The 22,628-nt window shown below is 38.5% G+C and overlaps 1 protein-coding gene across 4 annotated transcripts in view; it reads right to left on the bottom strand.

Moving 5' to 3' along the window:
* The window catches only part of TENT4A (terminal nucleotidyltransferase 4A), a 61,357-nt gene that overhangs the window by 6,460 nt on the left and 32,269 nt on the right, over positions 1–22,628 (bottom strand). For 2 of the 4 annotated variants that reach the window (XM_065629602.1, XM_065629601.1), the window contains exons 9-11: positions 19,922–20,022; positions 19,491–19,663; positions 7,524–7,682 (exon numbers count right to left, since the gene is read on the bottom strand). In XM_065629602.1, coding sequence (XP_065485674.1) covers positions 7,524–7,682; positions 19,491–19,663; positions 19,922–20,022 — 433 coding nt within the window. The remainder of the gene's footprint in view (positions 1–7,523; positions 7,683–19,490; positions 19,664–19,921; positions 20,023–22,628) is intronic. The other 2 variants (XM_065629604.1, XM_065629603.1) reach the window with 1 other exon arrangement.

Here is a 22,628-nt window from a genome sequence, read left to right on the forward strand (position 1 = left end):
AATGGCCATGATTGAATCTAATCTGAAGTTGATCGGAATTGTTATCAAACTCATTCACTTCAAAATATTCCATATGAATTATTACAGAGTAATATTCAGAAGAACATTAACATTTTAAGTATCCCCTTAACTTAATATACACCCTCAAAATATTTCATAAAGTTGTTTTCAATTCCTCACCTTATTTCCAAATTCTCTGGTTTTGGCTTGTAGCAAAAAAACCCATAAAGAACTGGTTTCTAAAGATTTTAGGTTCACTTTCCCACTTTCTGAGCGTAAGGACATCTGGAAATATACTTAAAAATGCATCTGGCATGGAAGTGAAATTTAACTTCTTGTTCTTTACGAAGAAAATTCACTGTTTTGCAGAGAAACAATGGGCAATGACCTAACTGACATTTTAGCCATTATTGCACGAGCAATAAATCAAGTATTAGGCAATGGTTCAGCCTAGCCTCATAACTTTAAATTAGCTAATAGGATTCTATAAGATATTTGCATGAGCTACCTGGGCACACTCTTAACCTGGTAAGATTTGTAAGTAGTTTAGATTTCTAAGTTGAAGTACAGCAAAACCAAAACAAGTTCTTACTCAAGTTGTTTAGAGCTGGCCATCTAAGGAAAAAAAGGCCCAAAGCACTGCAAATATCAAAGACACTTCCCCTTATTTGGGGCCTCTTGTTTGGACCTACTGGTTATTTTCAGCTACAAGAAGATCTTGAGTCCTAAATAGATTTCATAAAATGAGCTAAAATCTTTTTCTGCTCCCATTAGAAGGAAAACACAGCATTTATGCAACCAGCTGCAAGAGTAGCAAAGAAAAAAAATCAGCGCAAAAGCAAGAAAAGTTTTAGATGTTTCTTCTAACACTAGAGAACTGAAAGACTCAAAGCCACAAGGGAGCAGGTTATATCGGTCCTTCATATCTCATCTTACTTTGTGTGGTAGCTCTGCCAATAGCCTGTAACAAAGGGAAGCTTTTGGTTCTCTTCACCATTAGCAACTATTGGTATGACCAGTTCAAAGAAACTGGTATTTGAGAGATCACAGGCCTAGTCTCCAGAATGAGTGACTGACAGGAGAGACTACTGTCATAAGCTGAGCATATTTTGAACTACCTTATGGTAAAGAAAGTAGAATCTGACACATGAAATAAATACCCTTTTTGATCTTGTCACCAGTCAAGTTTCAAAAATGAGAGTCAAAACAACGCTGCTGGAAGACAGAACCCATACTGCAACATTGCTACTGTCATGACGTAGGCCATGAAGTGTTATCTGCATACTTGTAATTAAGGAGAACAAGAGATAATATAAAAGCTTTTCTAGTATAAAGCTGACAATTTTACACCTTAAAGAGAAATCTTACATCAATGAGATTTATCACCTTTTTATTTGGAACAAAAGGTAGTATTACAGTAAGCAGACCCAAAATACTTTCCAAATTATGAGCTGATAGCAATGTATTACATGTGAAAAAGTCAGTAGAGGAAATGGATATGTGAGCAGTCAAATCAATCTCAGTTTGGGAGCAACAATCTGATTACAATGGCATCGGAAGAGAAAGGTGTACTACACAAACAAAAATCAGGTATTACTTCTACATCTCCGTAAGTCTGTATTTTATTTATGATGGGTTTACTTATGTTCCTAGAAACTACTATTTAGATTTTGTGTCTCTCCTGCAACTCAAAAAGTACTCAGGAAGCAACCACCAAGATGGCCAGAGACTTTCATAGAATCATATATAACACCTATGCTGGATGGTTATACGGAGACCTGGATATCTATATGGAGGCTGGATGTTTATATGGAGGCCCCTAGATATCATTTAATCCAGCCTTCTGTTGTAAACAGTCAGATTAGGTTTTCCAGGTGTAGTCAAACTGAGTCGGTTTCCCTACATGAAGGGATATCACCACATAAAGACTGTCCATATAAGTACAGGACAGTCTAAGATGAAAAATATCTTGAGTACTGTTTTCAGCTGAAAAGCCTCTGAAACTCAGCTGCAGTTTTTCCTTCTCTCTATTCTTTAGGAAATAAATATAACATCATCCTCTTTTCCTAATTTTGCATGTTTTAAATAAAAATAAAATAAATTTCAATGTTCTCTCACACATAGAAGATAGGAGTCTGACATTTAGAATCGAAACTGTTTCCAAAAGAGACAGTTGCATTCTCCTTCCTTTGCCTAAGAAAATACATGAACACTGAACAAGTATTCTGCTCTAAATGAGAGAGCTCTGAATAAAACAAATGCCATTTGGTTGACTGAAGAAATCTTCACTACCTAAACAGCTTAATAATGAGATTGAAGAAACTCAGTTCACTTCTAACTTGTAGTTAACATACTAAAAACTTTGAAGCACCACACTATACTAAGGGAATTTAGCATATCTATACATCTGACCAGCTGACGACACCTGCATTCTTCAGAAATACTCGGTAAAGTGGACTAGAGTTCAGCCTTGATGTGAATGACAATGTATATTTACAAATATATCTGTCATCAAAGTGAGCTACACTTAACTGCTTGCACTCATCTAAAAGAAACATAGGGTGTTTCAAAATGATCGACCCAATTTGAAATCTCTACATCTCCGCAACCACGAACTGCCCGTGAATGAAACTCTTACCACATGAAAGGACGGGGCACAGAGTTCCAAATGATCACCGCCAGATGCCTCTCCCAGCACACAAACAGCCCCGGCCTCAGTCACTTGCAGGATGGTGACCCTGCAACTGTTTTGAAATTTAGTCCATCTTTTTGAAACACCCTGTACGTTTTTCACTCAAGCACCTGAGCAATGTTGCCTTTGTTTCCGATGTTGCTAACTTTTTAGGAATCATTCCAGAGATACCAGCAGTACCAGCATTACTAGTGAGACAAAGCAATACCATCAGCCATTGCAAATTCTGAAGCGAAGTATTTTAGCCAGTGAAGTGCCTGTAAAGCATGATAAACAAGCAGTTTATAAAGTTAAGTGTATGGTCTTGTATAGCCAAACAAAAGAATCTGAAAACCAAACTACTTGAACAAGTTCTTGTAAGAGTTACTTATACCGTGGTGTTTCTGCACTGACATTAAGGTTTCATTTCCTCCTAGTTGTTCCTCATGTTTCACAACTGAGCCAGTGAACGCTGCTATGAAATTTTCAATGAATGTATTCACGATCAGACACCACTCATCTAAAGAGGTTTTCTTAGATACACTGGAAGCCAGCACAGCAGATGGACTGGTGCTTACTGGCTTTAGATACTTCTGAATCAAAAGACCACTCTCTTGGAAAAAAAAAAAATGCAACTTAAAAAATAAGAGTTCTTCTGACCTAAGCAACATGATTTTTCTTCTGTCTTCGGTGGTGGCTAAGTGACCATCCATCCACGAACGAACCGGACTTACTTCATCCCAAAATAACAACATGGAAAGTAGTCCTTTTTTCTCCATGGGAAGTCACCAAGCAATTTCTGCCTGCTCCATTCATCCAGACATGCATGCCAATATCTGTTTTTCTGCTTATTCCAGTAGGCAACACTGCTTCATAAACTGTTCTGCTCTCCCAAGTGAAATTTCAAGCTGCTTGTCAGCAAAGTAGAAGAATGATTACTTTGGAAACATGATGATCCTGAAAAGCATGCAGACCTGTATCAGGAGCTTAATTAGCCCCTGAACTACCTGGAAATTCTCCAATTAATTATGCAGTATGTACATAGAATCAGTAATCAAACCAAAGCTGTTTCAAATAAAGAAAGTATTAGGAAGCTCTAATGGCAGAGAATTTGCCTAGAAGGCTGCAAGTTGTTCAAAATACAGTTAAGTGCTCTTGACACTGGCACCTCCTGCTTTTGAGGGTAGTGCTGGGCACCCAGGTACAGCTTCCAAGCCAAACTGAGGCAGAGAAAGTTGCCAGGGAAAAGGCTGAAGACACCCTGCAAACAAATTGAAGACGTTTTGAATATGAAAGAACACTTGCTGCTAAGTAGAAGGCTTTCAGGTCTATCAGAATAGGAGCCCTCTGAGCTAGCAAAATGTGCCATTAAAAGATACAAACTGGCACAGTCTTAAGTTACATCAAATGCAAAAAGAAAACCATCAACCTAATCTAGCTCAGTCACACTCCAGAAAGGTGGAAATGAAAAGGAGGCATTTACGGTATTCTCAGTAGAATTATTTCTTTTCCCACTTCTGATTTGGTCATACTCTTCACCCATAAAGAACATTTCTACTTCACAATACATAAGCTTTTGGTAAATTCAATGCAGAAAAACCATCATCCTATTTCTGAACTGTAGGTAGCAAGAAATTCCTCTGATTTAATGTGAATCTCAACGGCACATCTTCGTCAAGCAAAAGCCACAGAAGAATTCCCAATTTTAAACATAAGTATTGCACAAACTACTTAAAAAAACAGTTAACAAGGACTGGAAAGGACAGCCAAGTAACAAAGCCAGAAAAAGTGCTACAAAGCAGTTGTTTTCCAAGATTCAAAATTCCAACAAGGATCCAGAATTCATGCAACACATTGCCTCTTCACAACTCAGGCAAAAACTCTGGATGCCAACTTGGTTTTTATGTACCAAAAAATGCATGCCTCAAAACTGGCTTCTTTTTTGTGTAATTTTGATGAAGTTGAGCTCCAGGGTACCTTTTCAGAAAAGCAGAAGGGAAATAATAAACTTCAGTGAAAGTACAAACCTAGTCTAGTTTAACTTAAAATACTTCTCCAGTTTTATTTTGAACAAACTTCAAAGGTTTCAGACCATACACTAGCATGTGAATACTCAACTGCAGACACTAAAATAGCGATATCATGTTCTATTACCTTCTCACTAACAGAAAACATTTCCTGTGCTGATAAGCTGGTTTTGCCTAGGCAAGATTCAGCAGTAAGGGAGTACAGGTAAAAGGGGAAAAGGCAGGGAGGAATCTGTGTAATCACTTAGAAGATTAAAACAAGTCATCCCCTGAGATGCGAGTGAGGCTTGGTAGAGGACTGAGGATTGCAGAGGTAGCTGGGAAGAGCATGTGATAACTTTCAAAGATGGTGCCCCTTCTATCTTAATCCACCTGCGAGGAAATAGTGGAACACCTGCAGTATGCAAAGAGAAAGTAGCCTGGTCTAAACGAAAAAGAGGATGAAAAACATTTCAGTGAAGTGCCTAAAACAAACACTCACGTAGTAAAGATGAAGAATTTGGGCATCAAGCTATAAACATCCCCTAATTCAATATTGATACTACTGAACACCAAAAATGCTGTCCAGATTAAATTTCATTATTCATCCAAAAGTTTCAACGTTTAAAGCACTAATTTTTTTTTTTATTCTGTAGTAAGTGGCAGTTACCATCTCTAGACATGTAATTCAAACTCACAAGCTGAAAAGTATTCCCTTACATGCCAGGCTCAAAGTATTTTGATAAGCAGCCCAAAGTCCAGCTGGAGGTCAGCAACTAGCAGTATATCCCAAGAGCTGATACTAGGGCCAACACTAGTTGACATCTTTGTTTAATGACCTGGATGATGGGAGAGAGTGACCCTCAGCATGGCTGCAGATGATACAAAATTGGAAGGAGTGGCTGATAAGATGGTTGTGCTGCCATAAAGAGGGACCTCATCAGGTTGGCCAAATGGGCTGACAAGAATCTCATGAAGTTTGAAAAAGCGAAATGCTAAACTCTGCCCTTGGGAAGGAATGATCCCATATACCAGTATACACTGGGCACTCTGGAAAGCAGCTTGGCATAAAATGACCAGGGGTTCCCAGCAGAGAAGTTGAACATGAGCCAGCAACATGTTCTTGCATCAAGGAAGGCCAACAGCATCCTGGGCTATGTTAGGGAGAGTATCTCTAGTACAGGAGTAACTACTCCTGAATTTATACAGTCCTAAAATTACATTCAGCCCTTTTTAAGGCAACCACGAGGCTGACGTGGCCCCCAGTGAAAATGAGTTTGACACCCCTGCTCTACTAAGTCAAGGGAGGTGATCATTTCCCCTCTACTCAGCACTGGTGAGGCCACACACGGAGCACTGGGCCCAGGCCTGTGCTCCCCATTAATAGAGACACATGGACATACAGGAGTGAGTCCAGTGAAGGTCTATGAACTAAGGGACTGAAACTTTTGTCTTACAAGGAAATGATGGAGCTAGAACTATTTCATCTCAAGAAGAGAGCGCTCGGGAAAGACCTTATGGATGGGTCTAACTAATGAGACGGTGTAAAGAAGATGGAGCCAGGCTCTCCTCACTGGTGCCCAGTAAAAGTACAAGAAGCAACAGGCATGAGCTGAAATGCAGAAAACACAACCGATATTTAAGAATAAACTTTTTTACTGGAACAAGTTGCCCAAAGCAACCGGGGAGTCTCCATCCTTGGAGATACTCAAAGCCCTAACTGGACAAGGCTTTGAGCAACCTGCTGTAGCTGACCCTGTTATGGGCAGGTGGGTTGGACCAGGTGACTTCCAGAGGCACCTTCCAACCTCAACTATTCCATGATTCTGCAAAATGCTTGAGCAATCTCAAAGTAGAAACTGAAGCAGATACACCGTGTCATGACCAAAGAGTCAAGGAAGTGCTGAATCAAATAAAAAAGACAAGGTCATTAAGTTGAAAATATCCTGGCCCTAGATTCCCAAGAATTGTGATAGGAGCACTGAGAGTAGAAGGAAAACACTACAAGAACCTGACCAACACTAGCTTTCAAATAAATCAGCTCATTATTTTGTTATCATAGGCAACGTACAACTCACAACTTGCATTAAAGCTCATGTGAGGCAGCTGTTTTGATTAGTAGTTTCAATAATCAAGACTGAGGTAATATTTTCCTACAGACAGAGGCACTGAGGCTGTAAGGAAAACTGATGATTTTTCTTCCCCTTGCAGTATATAATGGATAAATGAACTAAAATACTTCAAGCTAGTTGAGTAACATACATTTTCCCTGCACGTTCACCTCCCAGCACATTTAAGCACACATTTAATATTCTGGTAAAAGTTCTTGTACAGATGCTCATAATTAATTTTCTGTTCTCTATTTTTAAATGTATTACGGATCTGCTCTAATAATTCAAAACCAAGACAACTAACCAAGCCTAGACAGGTCAGTACTATTTCTTCAGATTCAAAACCTAGCTTACGGATACACCACCTACATGAAGTTTCTATTTTAAGAATATGAAGTTAAATAGCCTAAAGATCTGCAAATATCCCAGTGGTTAGGCACCAGGAGTCTCAAGCAACACCTTAAGGAGTCAGACATCTGACACTCTCCCTTCTCCCTTGTCAGTGTGTTGTGGAAGGGCTCTTATATTCAGAGATGCATTTCAAACACTGAACCCTTTCCCACCCATTCGTCTCCCCACACTTCTGACATGGCAGATAAGTACTTTTACGATTACATGAAGTTTAGGCCATGCTATCTTCAGAGGTTTTTAGAGTGACAGGACAGCGCAAATGATCTACACTTCCGATTAGATCACTTTCTCGTTAAGAAGTCGCTCCATTTAGTTGGCTCATACCTGATTACTGGCGGCCACTAGCAAGGTTCTCGTAGGCGCAGATTGGGGTTTACCACTTGGCATAGGCAATGTGGGTGGTAAACTGGCCATAAGCTGAGTCGGTGCTTGCAGACTGAACTGGTAAACATTAGGAGCTGTGCAAGGTGGTGTATCAGAATCCTTTTGGCAGAGAAAAAGGGGAAAAGAAAAGCAACTTTACAGAAAGTACAGTATATACAGGCTATGCATGTGAAAATGCACCCAAATATCAACTCAAGTGAATAGTCTAAAATTTAATGATTTTTTCAGTGGTAAAAAATAAAATACAAGCCAGCACTATATTTATTTTACACATCTAGCAAAAGTTTAATTGAACTTGCATCAAGGAGACAATGTCAACAGGTCTATGGCAATCACAGATCATTCCAGGCAGCACAATCTAAAGCCAAAGTTTTATCTCTACCAAATTTGAATCAAAAGATGGGAACTATGGTTGGGGAGAAAAAGAAAAAAAAAAAAAGGCAGAACAAGAACAGTGACACTGTTAGTGATACAAGGGCTGGAATTTTAGGTATCATGACAGAATCGGTCCTCTGGACAGTGTTCTGGATTGTACTTCTCTGTATGGCAAAGTCACTCACTATAATTGTTATAGTCTTCTCCCATTCTACCCAGATACAGCAAAGTTAGGGCTCCACCTACCAAGAAACAAGAAGACAGTCCGCCAGTCACCCACTTCACTGCTAGCTAGGAGTTCTGTTCCTCTCACTTTTCATTGGAAATCTGAGCGATAATTCTTCAGGGGAAGCAAGATGGGTGTACGTTTACAGAAAAATATACTGTAATGGAACTGATATTACTGATTACTATTCCTCCTTCCTCCAGTCTGACCACCAGCAACTACAGATGCACCATAAGCAGTCATACTGGTGACATTAAAACACCATGGGCCTGCAGCACTTAGCAGACACCAAGCAGGGCAGCAAGCACAGATGCAGTGGTTTATAGGAATGACTGAAGTCTGAAAACACCCAGCTGGCTGCCTCAATTCTTAAATGACAAGTTATTTTATAAGTTCAGAAAGTCGAAAACACAAGCTACAGCCTTTTGAAACAACTTTGAACACAGATCTTGTAAAACTTATTTTTCGGTCATAACACAATGGCAACAGACAAGTAGCTTTCCCTACATTTTACTGCTGCTTTTAACCTCACTCTTAACTCCACAAAGTTGCAAACTTGAAAAAATGGAAAAATCTATTCTTTATCCCAAACCACTGATTTTTTTTTCCATTCCCATCCATCTGGTGCAAAGTATAGCAAGGGATGGGGCTTGGTTAATTAGTAGTTCGGAGTTACCATATTAAAAGATATTACTAGCTCAGATCATCAGGGATCTTTACTGTTAAAGTAATTACGGAAGTATTCTACCGCTCTCTCTCTTAAGATTAATTACCTGGAAGCAAAGACTCTCCACTTAAACCAAGCAAACTTTAAATAGACTTCCAGCACTAATACCTGTCCTCACATGGCCTTGCTTTCCAAATTAGATTCTTCAGTTAGAGAACAGGCTATCTAGGAAAACATTTTCAAGAACAGAAACAAGAAAATATTTTAAACCTTTTATTGGGGAAAGAAGACAGCTATTTAAGAGAGAGTGGCGGTTATGAATACTGAGCAGCCTAAGCAATGAACTACTAGGAAGCGAAATTTGGATCCCAGCTGAAGTGAATAGCCACAGGAGAGAGAGTCCTCAATAAAACTGTCAGCTATTAGAAGAATCACTCTTTTACTGGTCCATATAAAGTTGTGCTTACTAAAAAATAAGTTCTAGAAAGAAAGGAGCTGCTCTCCTACTAAGTGAGCTAGGGGTAAAAGTTACAGTATGCCTTTCTAGGCAGTTTCAGGTATTTGCATCATGAATTCACTAGCGACAGATCAGACTGGTAACAAGAATCTGCAGAAACTTAAGTCTTCTTTATGAGATCAGATGTTTACCATTTAATAAATATTTTCACAATGGGTGACTACATGCTGTAACACTGATAAAAAAATTAAGGTTAGTTGTATGCAGACACAAAGCTGACTGCCTAGATGAGATGGCATTTTTCTCCTTTGCCCAATCCTACAGTATTAGCCACAGGAACAGGATGAGGTCTCTACAAAGATCAAGCTGATACGTTCTTAACTAAATAGGTGGTAGTCAGGTACAGGCATAAGAACTTGGATTTCTAAGCTGAAGTTTCTTTAGACACTCTTGGTCATGGAATTATTAAAAAGCTTATAAAAAACAGGGGAAAATAAAAAGCGGGTATTCATGTTTGAACAGACAACTTCTAAGTATGTTCATGAGTAACCGCGAGCAGGCAGATGAGAGGGAAAAGGGCATCTTACTGTCCATCCAAACTAATGCGTTACCTTCTGCAAAGCAATCTTCATAAACCTGATCAAAGAATAGTTTTAGTCCCACCACTCAAAGCACCCCCCCTTTCTCTTCTGCTTAGATAGAATTAGACCCCTTGAAGATTCACATACCTAATCCAGATGGGACACTTCCCATTTATAAAATTTTTAAGGGGTTTTGTGCAACAAGAAGTTAACTCCAGTATGGAAGGAGCAGCAGATGGAAAAAGGAGTCATATGGTTTAACTGAGACTAGATAAATTTCAACACAAGGAAGTTTATGTTGCTTTAATTTTGCAATAGGTATGTTCTTCTTATTTACTTATACACATCTCATACACGTAGATTGTATTTCTCTTCTGAGGCGATCCTGGATTGTTAACAGGTTCACTGAATGGAGTTGATATGCTGACTTGTCATCAGCATCAAAATCCTTTTGTGAAGAAGAGCATTACGTTTCTTATTCAAACTGAAAGGTTAACCAAAAAATTGAGCTTAATGTGAACAAAAATGATTTTCCACAAGCACTGCCTACACTGAGGGATTACATCTTATTTGGTCTTCTGGACAGGATTCTCAAGTGTAATGTGCAAACTGGAAGCATTATGGAAGCTCAGAAGACCTACAAGTAAGTAAAAGCCTACAGGTAATATTCTGATACTTTAGACCCACGTCTGGAAGACAAAAGCTGGGACCTTTACTAGGGTATGGGCTATAAAGGTCACAATGTACAAAGACTAATGTGAAATAAAGGGGTAAGATCTCTCAATTGATTTTACCAAATCTAGGGATAAAGCTACAACGACTGCACTAAGAGCCAAGGTAAGTTCCTGATCTCTGGACTACTACCACTATGAATGCCAGAGTCCCTCATCCTGCAAGGAAAATATCCTCTAAAGAGACACTTTTGGAAACAAAGAGACACTGCCAGATACAGGTTTAGGATAAGGGTAGTTTCCATTTTAAAACACACTCTTTAAACAAGTTTCAAATTCATGAGTAAGAACATAGTTCCTGGAAGGAAGATTTCTACTATTCATAGCCTTGATTACTGAGGACTCTTTAATTTACCTTCATGTTGGAAAGCTGACAAAGTATGGAAGAGACCTAGAAACTCAAGTGTTACTGATGAACTGCCATCTAAGTATAAATTTTACTTGAGAAATGGGATCCCCTGGCCCTTCTGTCTAGACAAAAACAGTGAAAACACTGCAGCCATATGAAAGATGAAGACCTGAAGCAATCTTAGAAGCCAAACTTCTCTTCCTGACATCAGAAGAGAACAAAAAAAAATCCTTCATGCTTCTGCAAAGTGCATCTCCCATTATAAAAAGTCCCAGGACTTCATCAGCAACAGAATATTTACTCTCCAGAAGCTCCTTAGTAACTAGGTCTGGCCATAAGAGCTTATTTCCATTCCATTAGTAACTCAAGTCTTAAGATAAAGGTGAACTGTACTGGTACATTCATCGATCAAGACAGTAGCTCAGTATCCAAGAATTTCACAGGCACTCAATTATACTCATAAGCTTCCTTTCCACCATTTTAAATGCCTGAAAAAGCAGCGCCTTCTGCTTTGTTTCATTTAGTCAGTTGAAAAGTTTTAAATGACTGACAATAGCTACCATTTTAGAGCTTTCAACTTCCAAGACAATATTTTTTTTTAAAAAGCTGGAATGGCCTAAGAAGATTGGTTCTCAATCCCAGTCTGTTAAAGTTTTGGGCCAGCAATAAAAGACTCTAAATATCCTAGAAGTCAGTGTTCAGAAAACAAAACTTAAACAACAGAATGCAAATCTCTTGCTAATGTGACAGATTTGATTTCTTACACCTCACTACCCAACTCCTCAAGAATAAACAGAGGTCTTGGCAAAAAGGTTCTTATTGTTTCCATTCTGCCAACTTCTCCCACTAATGAAACATTTATTTTTATTTCCCCACAACCTTCAGGAGCTGGAAGCTGTGAGAGAACAACGACCACTTCAGTAAAACTTGTGTTCCCTGTTTGAAAGCAAAGAACTGAAAATAGTGAGAAAACTGGTGTTTAGATTTAACACTTTACACTATACAGATTTTCTTTCATGTGCTAGTCTCGTTTCTTAGAGTTGAAGTGAATTAACAGATAAATGCTGCCAGTCTTACTCTTTTTGGCTCTTTTCCCGTTCTGGCCTTCTCCATTATACCTGTATTAGCATTTGACATTACTAGGAGCCAATTCATGGAGGTGGACCACAGAAGCGGTAACTCTTCTTCCTAGCTTCACCTTCTGGATCAGTTCACCACAGGATTAGGTGAACACCAGTGCAGAAAAGCAGCAGCAGACAGTGAACAGAAACATCTGTAGCAAGAACATCTAACTACTGGATTATCTTCATAGAAGTATAAACCCACACTCCTTGGAATATAAAGCAGCACCAGAAAACTTCAGACATTTCATAGTTTGGGGCCACATGCAGAAGCAGAACCTCAATGCATGCTTGCACTTCAGTGGTTTTAGCCCCAGCGTAACTTAACTCTGCTTGATAAAGCAACATGCTCTCAAGGTGATTCCATGGATTATACACCCCGTCTCATTTCTTCCACATCAGCTTGTGCCGCTTCCCTTTTTGGTAGGTGGAGCCATAACTTTTACTATGGTGTAAAAGTAGAATTGAGATAAGCAAAATTTCTATTTCTACGGGAGGTCACAGGGTAAGAGAAGTTGCATCAATACAGTTGCAACTTTTCCATTTGGCAGCCTGTAAACATTACAAAACAGTGTCAAGTAAGATGGTTGATTTTTCTGCCTTTAGGTCAACTGCAAGACAAAAGGAAAATATCTTGGTCATTGTGCTTACAGGAGAGGAAAAGTGAAATAAAAGATACAGTATACACAAGCAAACTGAAAAATATGAATCCTTCAAAATCATTAGTGTTTATTTTACAGAAAGACAACTAAAAATGTAATCTAATCAGTATCCACCAAGATTAAAATGCAAGCACAGTACCCCTCCTTAACCTCACCTAATTATATCCTACCAGACCTGACTGTGGGCTTATTCAATGTTTATTCAATAGTCACTGTATTTCAGACAAATCGTCTTAAATAAAAACAGGTCGCAGAGGTGTGTCATTTCAAATCTCCCTTGTTACCCCTAATACTTTCATTTCACAGGCTTTCAGATGGTCTGTATTGTTAACAGCACATTAATATTTCAAGTTAGTGGTTTTCAAGATAAGCACTACACTACAGGACTTATTATGCAAGCTGAACATACAACCTAAATTCAACATTTTTATCCTAGTATGGTTTCTTCCATCCTAAAATGGCTTAGCTACCTCTGGTTATTTTTTTTCAGGAGAGAGAATATTAACATATTACAAGAATACTACTAGCCTTTAGCATCAGAAAGTAGTCTGAGCTGCTCTTCTTACTTCACTGACATCCCAGCAGTAACATCCAGTTTTACTTGCTGATTTACATGTTCCCTCTGTACACTTTGCTGCTTAGAATAACTTGTTAATAAATAAAATTACTTTTTATTTTTATGTTCAAAATTGTGCCTCCTCCAGCTTTGCAGAAGTTTGCTCTTAAAGTGGATATAGACAAAAGTCTGCTCAAACAACTGAGACAGAAGAACGGAAGGAGAGCATGAAACAGTATAAAACAGCACATGGTCAGAGATACGGGTTAAAAAAGCAAAAATGGGACTCCGTAGTGAAAGAGGAAAATAGGCAAAAACAGTACTGGAAAAGTTTGTCCCCCTCTGGTTCACAGAAACTGTCAGTAATCTGCACAGCAAGAACAGGAGAAAAGAGTAGAGGTTTTAAAGGATTTGGGGCTTAAACTCAAATGCCCCAAATCAAATGTCAATCAGATGCTTTTCCCTGATAACGTCAGGTTGTCTGTGCCTGCATGCTCAGGGTTGCACACTGCTTTATTTGGAGACAGGCTGGCTGCAAGTCAGCATTTATATCTTTCTTTAAACACTAAAGATTAAGAGGCCTACTTTTTAGACCACTTGCCTCTATTTGTTCAGGAAGGGGAAAAGACTAAGAAATAATCTGCATTCCTCTACAAAAGAGGATCAACTATCCATACACGTATTTGAATTGTTACTTTGGTGAGGACATGAGAATATTCAGGTATGTAGAAAGAAGGGAGAAAATCTGTGTAGCTCCCAGACTGAGAATATTGTTGGGCCACTCCCTTATGCCCCCTCTCCCTAGACGCACAATTTCAATGGGAACTCTACAAATTAATCCTAGTCATTAAAACAGATTTAACAAGACTACAAGAGCTGTTACAGTAACTATTCTGAAGTGTCTGTCCCTCCTACTGCAGATAAGCACATGCCTTACACCTGCAAATTTAATTGCTTTTAAAAAAGCAACATTTATCAGGACAAGACATATACTTTATCACCTCTATCTGTGAATAGGGAAGTACAACGGTTCCTGCTAACATGCTGAAATCCACAGTCTTTGACTAATAGGAAGGAAGAGGAGATGGTGACAACTTCATTAAGCATGTTGAGTTCAAGTACTAAGCCACAACTACTGCAGAGCAAGTAACTGTTCCAAAGTCAGTGTGGATCTTGTATGCATTCAGCAGAATGAGAGGAATAATAAGTCTTATCAGTCATATTTATATACTGCTCTCACAATGTAAGCATCTGATCGAAATACTGAGCATGTAATACTTGAAGTCAGTGAAAAGACACGTTCCATCCAACACTGAAGGTCTTGCTCAGCATCTCCCCTTGCTGAAGGGAACAGAACGGTGGGCAGATCAAGAACTGGCAATTCTGACAAAAGGTTGTTATAAAGCCTGAACAGCAATGGCTGCAGCTAAAATTCCAAGAACAGCCTGAAAGGACATACTGTAAATGCTAAAAACTTAAACAGAGACAATGATTGTGTTCTCCCTCAAACTAGGCTACACAAGCACCTTCACTGAAACTTCAGCCACCCTGACAGGACTGCATGGTCTTGAGAAGTCAGAATTCTTCACAAAATATTGTTGTAGAAGCCCAAAGAACATTATCACCAGAAATACTGAGATAAGGTAAACAAAATTTCTTAGATCCAAACATCTAACAGACAACTTTGAGATTCTGTGCTGGACTGGATATGAGGTTATATATCCATTAGGCCACAAAAAAGACCTTTAAAACTTTCCTGTAAGCCATTATATCTGTTACTGATATGCAGGTATCACTGCCACAGAAAGTGCTACGCTTTATTTGGCATAACAGCATCAAAACTGTGGAACAGACTTAGCACCAGGAATTATACCAGACCAAAATGAGACTGCAAAAACATACCTAGGATTATTTTTTTACTTGGCAGAGACTGTTAATCAGACAGCAGATATTCTCCAGCACTACTCTAGGACTTCCTGAGCTAATAAAAAACAGCTACCCACAATGCTTAAGCAACAAGGAATCCAGGTCAGTTACAGAGTAGAGGTCCAGAACATAAAAGCACCCAGGAAAAAAGGCATTTTCAAGAGGAATTTGGTCACAGCTTAGGTTCTCAGACTGACATCTACAACTAGCTAGAAAAAGCAGAGAGCTGGGGGCAAACATAGCTCATTTCATCTGGTTTCAGATTCTCATAACAGTCACTTAAGTCAGTATGAAGGTTGAAATGAGATTTCCTAATGCTTATTTTTCTGTTGTGGAACAGTTTGACTCTTGCTCCCATAGAGTAAAAACTCACACACTTTGCACTGTCCTTGATGGCAAAGATATTTGTAAAGCATCCTCCATTATTCACTTCAACATTTGCTGGATCATGTGGGAATGCGTATTACTTTGCAACTTACCTGTTTACATGAGTAACTGAAGAATACATACTGTGCCTGCCTCTTTGTCAGGGCAGCATATGGTATTTTAAATGCCCACGTAGCAGAATATTTGAGAAAAGACTTAATACATAGATCAGTTTGATAATTAACAGAATCCAGAAAAACATATGCACAGTCAAATATGTTCTGATGATCAGGTTTCTTGCATCCATAGGTTTATTTCCATGTGTGCCCCAGTTTGCACCTGATCACTAATAATTATATTTCTTCACAGAGCTGAGGTAGCAGGGCAGCAACTTTAACACTCCGTATTTTGCAAGGAACAACATTTGAAGTGCCAGTGAGAGAATCAGAACCTTGTACTGACATGTTTGGTAAGACAAACCCATAAACTGAACAGCTATCTCACTAACAGTAACAGTGATACCAGAAGACAGCGGTCTTTGATCCAAAATTTACTGGTCCCAAAAGCTTTCTTTTGCAACTAAGATTTTGCAGTTTCTTACAACACTTATGAAAGACAGCACAACTAGAATGTCACCAGCCAGGTAGTGCTAGCATGAAAGCATTTTGTAAATGGCTTTCTTGCCTTGGAAAATCCATTAAAGGATTTTTTTTTTGGTACAAATTATGCTGAAATATCATTAGATCTGGTTCTTAGCTTTGGGTTGTATAGACAGTGGTCCAGAAGTGTGCTCCCCTGCAAGCTAGTCCTGGACCTGCAGAGATGAAAGCAATCCCTCTTGAATTTGATGTGGTGTACTGAGGAAAAGCATATAAATCTAAAATACATGGGGAAAGAGAAGGCTGTCCTTGAAGGAAGCAGTTCTCTTGTTCCTCAGTGGTAGAAAAGTGCTCATCTTCAAAAGGTTATCATCAGTATGGTCCCCAAAGGAAAGCAGTAGCAGGAACAGAAAGAACTCAGGGTAGTAACTTTAAGCTTTTATATCCCTACACTTCCATTTTTCTGAGTATGTACAAAAGTTGAAAGGCTGACTTCTAAATGTTAGCTCTGGTTTATGCCACTCTGGTCTCCAGAAAAACCTGCTCCTTCTTGGTGTTCTATTCTGACACCTGTTCTCCTGCTGCTGCAAAAATTTACATCCATTGCTGTCTCTGAAGTGCCCGTAAGTCCAAGACACCAGGAGCCTTGCCTATGCAGGTGCTGAGTCATATTTACAGACTATAAGTTAAAACCTGTAAAGCTGCCAGAACTTCAAGGAAGTAAATCTTTAAAAAACATACAGCATGCTGTATTACAACCAACTAAACTAACTATGTTACAACCAGCTATTAAACTACAGGGTTTAATAAAAATCTGAGGAGCTGTATAAGCAACACTGCACTGCTTTGATAATGCTTGCATACTTCATATATACTGCCAATATTGCTTCTAGGACATACTGACAACTATATAGTAGGCCCCCAGACTTATGGCCGGTGCACAGTGATGTGATGACTTAAGAATATAGCTATCTCTGTGCTAGAGTGGACAGCCAGAATATTTGACCTCCAGTAGAAGCTGAAGTTCAGCAAGAGGCAATATGACCAAGTAAAGTCACAAGTTACCAAACCTAACTCTTCTTCCTCCACATATGTAAGTTGACTATTATATTGGTAGGCAAATCTCAGAAGGGTCAAGGTGTAGCTGATCACTATTACCAGTGAAACTTTAGCAGTAAATTGAAAAGCAAATACACTATCAAGCCCCTCTCATATGATAACTAGGATCTTGTCGTTGATATACAGCAAAAGATATCCTGCAGTCATACAAAATACATGTCCAGAAACAGTCTTGACACAGACCTTGTGCTTAAGAGTAACATCATAGGGATGAATATTTTGCTATTAAAATAAAACCTTAATTACTGGGAAAAGACCAGCAAACTGTCAATCTAGGATCTCTCCATCTGCATTTTCTTTATAACCTATGTTTTGCTTTCAGTCTTCAGTATCAGAGAAGTTCAGAAGATTTAACATTAAACAAACACAGAATCATTCCTGAAGAACAACCCCTCCACAAGATCAGAGCTAACACTACATAGAACTCTATAGTGATGAGACACACCATATTCGTATTCCCTTGTTCTGAAGCTGGTACCAAAGTTTACTGCACCAGAAGCTTTGGCACAAATTACCAGTTGTCACAAGTGCTAGATGTTCCTTTGCTGGAACCTGGACACAGTACTATGCCAGGTCACACCATGGACAGCCTCTGACTCCGGCAGAATAGGCTTCTCTTCTTGAACCACGCACAGCTCAGGACTGCTCAACCAGAAACTGCTCATTTTCATATACCCAAGTGTGAATAGGATGAACACATCAGTTATTTGTCAGAAACCTGCCATTCCATTCCAAATTAAGATAACATGATGGCAGTTTGCTAAGGACATAACACCAATAAATGACCAGGGCTTAAACTAGGGTTTGTCACAAGCACATGGGCATAAGGCTTTTTATTTTGTTAAAAAAGGTAGTATTTCTATTTACTTTATGGATGCCCAAACTGACTGCAGTTCTGTCTTGTTGAGAGATTCCTTTTCACTTTTCATTTATTTTTCTGGCATCAGTAATGATGTTTCATCTTCAATGTCAGGCAAAAACAGACTAAGGGGAGATCATAACCACTTACCACCCATTACATTGAGAGTGAAGAATATTAAGCAAATATTGCATTTTCTCATGAAACTTATTACAACCATCTTGCTCACTGACATACTCAAACCAGGAGCATGGCTACTAGTATCACTGGCAAGCATCATGTTTTTTTCCATTAGTCAGATGGTGCAACTAAAAGCATTTACCAAATTTACTGGAGGTGGAGTCAAGACAATTCAACACAGAAAATTCAGTAGTGTAAAGGAATTACAGAAAGTAACCAGAACATAAAAATAATGCATTTTTTCCCTCAGAAGTTATTAATTTTTTATGGAATACAATTCCCAACTTTTAATTCTGTATTTGACTAGCTTTTCAAAGCAGTCAAGAAACAAGATACTTGTGCATCTCTTGGCATCATCCAATTATTCACTATCATAGTTAACTGGATATTACATCTTGTTCCAGTCAATACCTCTACCTAGCATAAAATACTTCAGTAGATTTATAATGAGCACCTCGTGCCATGCAATACAATTTTGTGCTTCATAATCTGCCCTGCCCAATTCTATGTTGATCTAACTCCATACCGAAACAAAAACACCTTATAGAATCTTAAAGAGTCTTGGAACATATCTAAAGAGACTACAGCTGTCTCTTCCAGAAGGTTACAATAAAGCCCAGCAATTACTTTTGAATTGAACTTTCAAAAACAAAAGCTAACAGCAAGACTTTACATATGAGGGTCCCATTACCATTAAAACATGAACTGACTGCTTGGTTGAAAATAGTAAGGAATATTATTTACCTTCACAGCACTATATGATGTTCATGTTCAATTTGAGGTGTGGGGAAAATGGACCAGAATTTGACAATGTGAGATCTTGCTTGATGAGAAGATTTATGAAGATACATTTCTACTCTTCTACTTAATTAGCTACTGATAACTTGGGGTTTTATGTTTTCTTGCATTTAACTACTAGCACAAAGAGTATCAAAGATTTAGGATGGAATTAAGACCGATTTAATTTCACAAAAAAATATTTGATTTCAGTAATTTTACTGAGCAGGGAGGTTATTAATTTGCTGCAGCAGCTTAGGAATACTATCACATTAACTGTTGTATCAGTCGAGGCTCTGAAGTGTATGATAAACTCTGCTTCTTATTAGCTTAACCCATTAAAAGAAAAAGCTTACAATGTCACTGCCGGAAAGTGATGATACCGAAGAGGTGGATGAGCCAGAGGATAACTGTTGTGTACTAGCCAATGACAAAGCCAAGTGTTGGTTGTATGATGTTTCAGAGTCTCTGTTCTGCTGCTGTTCCCCATTGCACGGAGCTATCTGGTCTCTTATTTTCAACCTATTATCTGTTAACAGAAAACATAAGTATCATTTGAGAGCACAGAATACAAACCTGTGGTCTTGAAGTCTAAGAAAAGCTGCAGTTTAACAAGTTAATTGAAAAACAGGCTCAGAGGAAACTCATCTTGGGTTAGAAAGTTACAAATTCCACTTTTTTCCTACATATCTGACAATGAATAATTTCAAGGCATGAGTATTTTGAATTACATCAAATTCAATAAAAAAAAATTTAAGCTGTTTTCAAAGATTCCTGCTATACCTACCAAGCTCAGGTGATAAATTAATTTTGCTCCCCCACTTCTTTTTAATCCAGGCCCTGTAGTCAATCACTTCTTGGGTCACTTTGATGATTCTACCTAATGTGCTAAAAAAATTTTTCAATTAAGTATTAAACAAAGATTGTTGGTTACATATTTGCAAGCATTTCAACAAGCAATCAAATTATGCTAAAAGTCAGTTCAAGATATCCCTACCCAAAGAACCCTTTTGAACTTTCATTTCCTTAGCACACCATTTAATCCACTGAAGCATCACAATTTTAAAATTAGTATATTACTTATCTTCTGCCACATTAACATGCAAACACTGACAAATAGTAAGATTTTTACTCTATATTTCTAAATGGAGTGCATCTTACTTATCAAGACTGTACATGCAGCTATCAGTGTACTTGATAAAAGCAATTCACAGGTTCTTGCATTTCTCTACGCAGAAAATATTTTTTCCACAGAATCTGGATTAGAATGCACTGAAGACATTACTATCCCAGCCCCCTATCTGACTTTCATGCTGAAGACAAAGACCTTCACTAATCCTCGCTTACAAATTTATAATACAACTTAAAACGTATAAGATCCCCACAATTATAAAGGAAGTACCATGGATCGTGAGGTAGTGGAAACAATAAACAGACTGGCTCCAAAACCAGAATAACTTAGAGTTTAAGAAAATTCGTAACAGCAACTGGTTCAGAGAAAAAGCCTACCTGGTCCTGCTGAACAGTGCCCAGTTATCAACAAGCACAAAGCAATATTTTTCCAACATGCCTTCCCAATATTCAGCTATTTGAGTTGTGCTTCTTCTTGAGCAGGAGTTTTGTCCTTGTTTGAGAGCTCAACTTTCAAGCTTTCCTTTCATCAGGGACTAGTGGCTGAAACACTAACTATAACTCCATGCTCAAGATAAAGGACTGACTACTGTACAAGAATGGGCTGTGAAAGGTTATCATCTTGGAGAAGATAATGTTATTTTAGTTTTGAAAATCTTCAATAGTTACAACAAAGCTTACTTTGTATTTCACATCATAAAGGTACACTGTACCCAAACCAGAATGTTCTTTTGGTTTAGATGTATAATGAGAAGGTAGGACATACATAGCTGAAATGTAGACTACCTTTATTAGGTCATTTCATAGTAACACTTTCAAAAGGAGCAATAATTCTCCCACTGGCTTAGGCATTACTGTTTCATGCAAGACCAAATACCATGTCTTCCAACTTTAAAGACATGTCAGTGTGCTAGTACTGAAAAAGGCAGTCCAGCATTTTAAGCAAATATTGAACCAAATAATATAATCTAAGTAATAAGTCCAATAGCTGCAGATGGGCCTCATGGGACAGAATGAATGTCATACACCATTCTATTTATATAATGTAGATAAAATGATGCATATTGGAAAACAAAATCTTGAATTTTATATGCAGAATTAAAGTCGTGATCGGTACACTCAGCAACTAAAGATCTGGGTTATAACAGGTAATTCTTTGGAAACCACAGTTCAATAGTAGAACACACTAAGAAAGGAAAAAATAAAGCAGAGGATAGTATTTTGTCAACATACACTCCCGTGATGTAAAGGCATTTTAGATACTCAACGCAGTTCTAGTTTCTCAGTCTCAAAAAGGAAGTTAAGCCAGAGAAGACAGAATGAAGACAGGGATGGCCGATACTGCAGAGCAGCAGCTGTGGCTCTGAAGCTGCAGTTCCCAAGACAGCAGCGCCAGTACGGGACTCACGCACACACGTGCTGGGTCTCCTCAGCACTGGGACAGAGAAGGACATCTTGCTGCTAAAAAGTTCCATCTGAGATGCCTTCAGAACGATTCGAGCCTTTACTCCAAGATAACCTACACATTTCACAACTACTCCAGCTGTGGTCTTAGAACCAGCAAGTGAACATGGACTGAGTAACAAAAGCTCTTACAAAAGGGGAGATGGCAAGACAGTCTGAAGCTTCTTGGCGTACTTCCCCAGAAGCAAATCAAGTCATGCATTCATATACCAGAAGGAAAATTAATTCTATAGGATGGTATTTTTATCAGCCTGGGTGACTGATATACCAAAAATGCCTGCTAGCAAACAGGTGTAAAGGGTGAAACTACTGCTACACCAACAATTATTGAAGAGCTGCACATACAGAACTTGGCAACCTCTTACCATCTCCTTCCACAGAGAACAGAGATCAAAACCCCAAACTCTCATTTTTGGTAGAAATGCAGGGGGGGAAAAAAAAAAAAAAAAAAAGAAATTCGCTAAGTTATCTGGTCAGGAGAAAAAAGACAGATCCATGCTATGCTGCTCATACACCAAAATTAAAAACATTCAAGATATCAGAAACTGAAATACGATTAAGCTTATGCTGCCATATACGTAATGAAGCAGCAAAGAAAGAGGAAGCAAGTGTGATCAAACTAGAAACTTCTCTCAAAAACCACCTTTTCATATGTATGGGACTCAAGCATATCCGCAGGGTCAGAGATCAATTTTTCGAAAATAAACATTTTAAAAATTGTGCTTATATCTGTTTTCAACACTGAAAAGACTCAGGAACATCAAAATTCATTAATCTGCCCCACCCTTAGTATGAGGAAATTCCACACTTCTGATTTTCTTTTTTTTGGCTGAGGCCAGAATTTCTACAGATATGAGACACTCCCACAGTTCCTCAAAGATACTTGTTTAGAAGACATG

This window comes from Caloenas nicobarica, chromosome 2 (genome assembly GCF_036013445.1).
Source record: "Caloenas nicobarica isolate bCalNic1 chromosome 2, bCalNic1.hap1, whole genome shotgun sequence".
NCBI classification, from domain to species: Eukaryota; Metazoa; Chordata; class Aves; order Columbiformes; family Columbidae; genus Caloenas; species Caloenas nicobarica.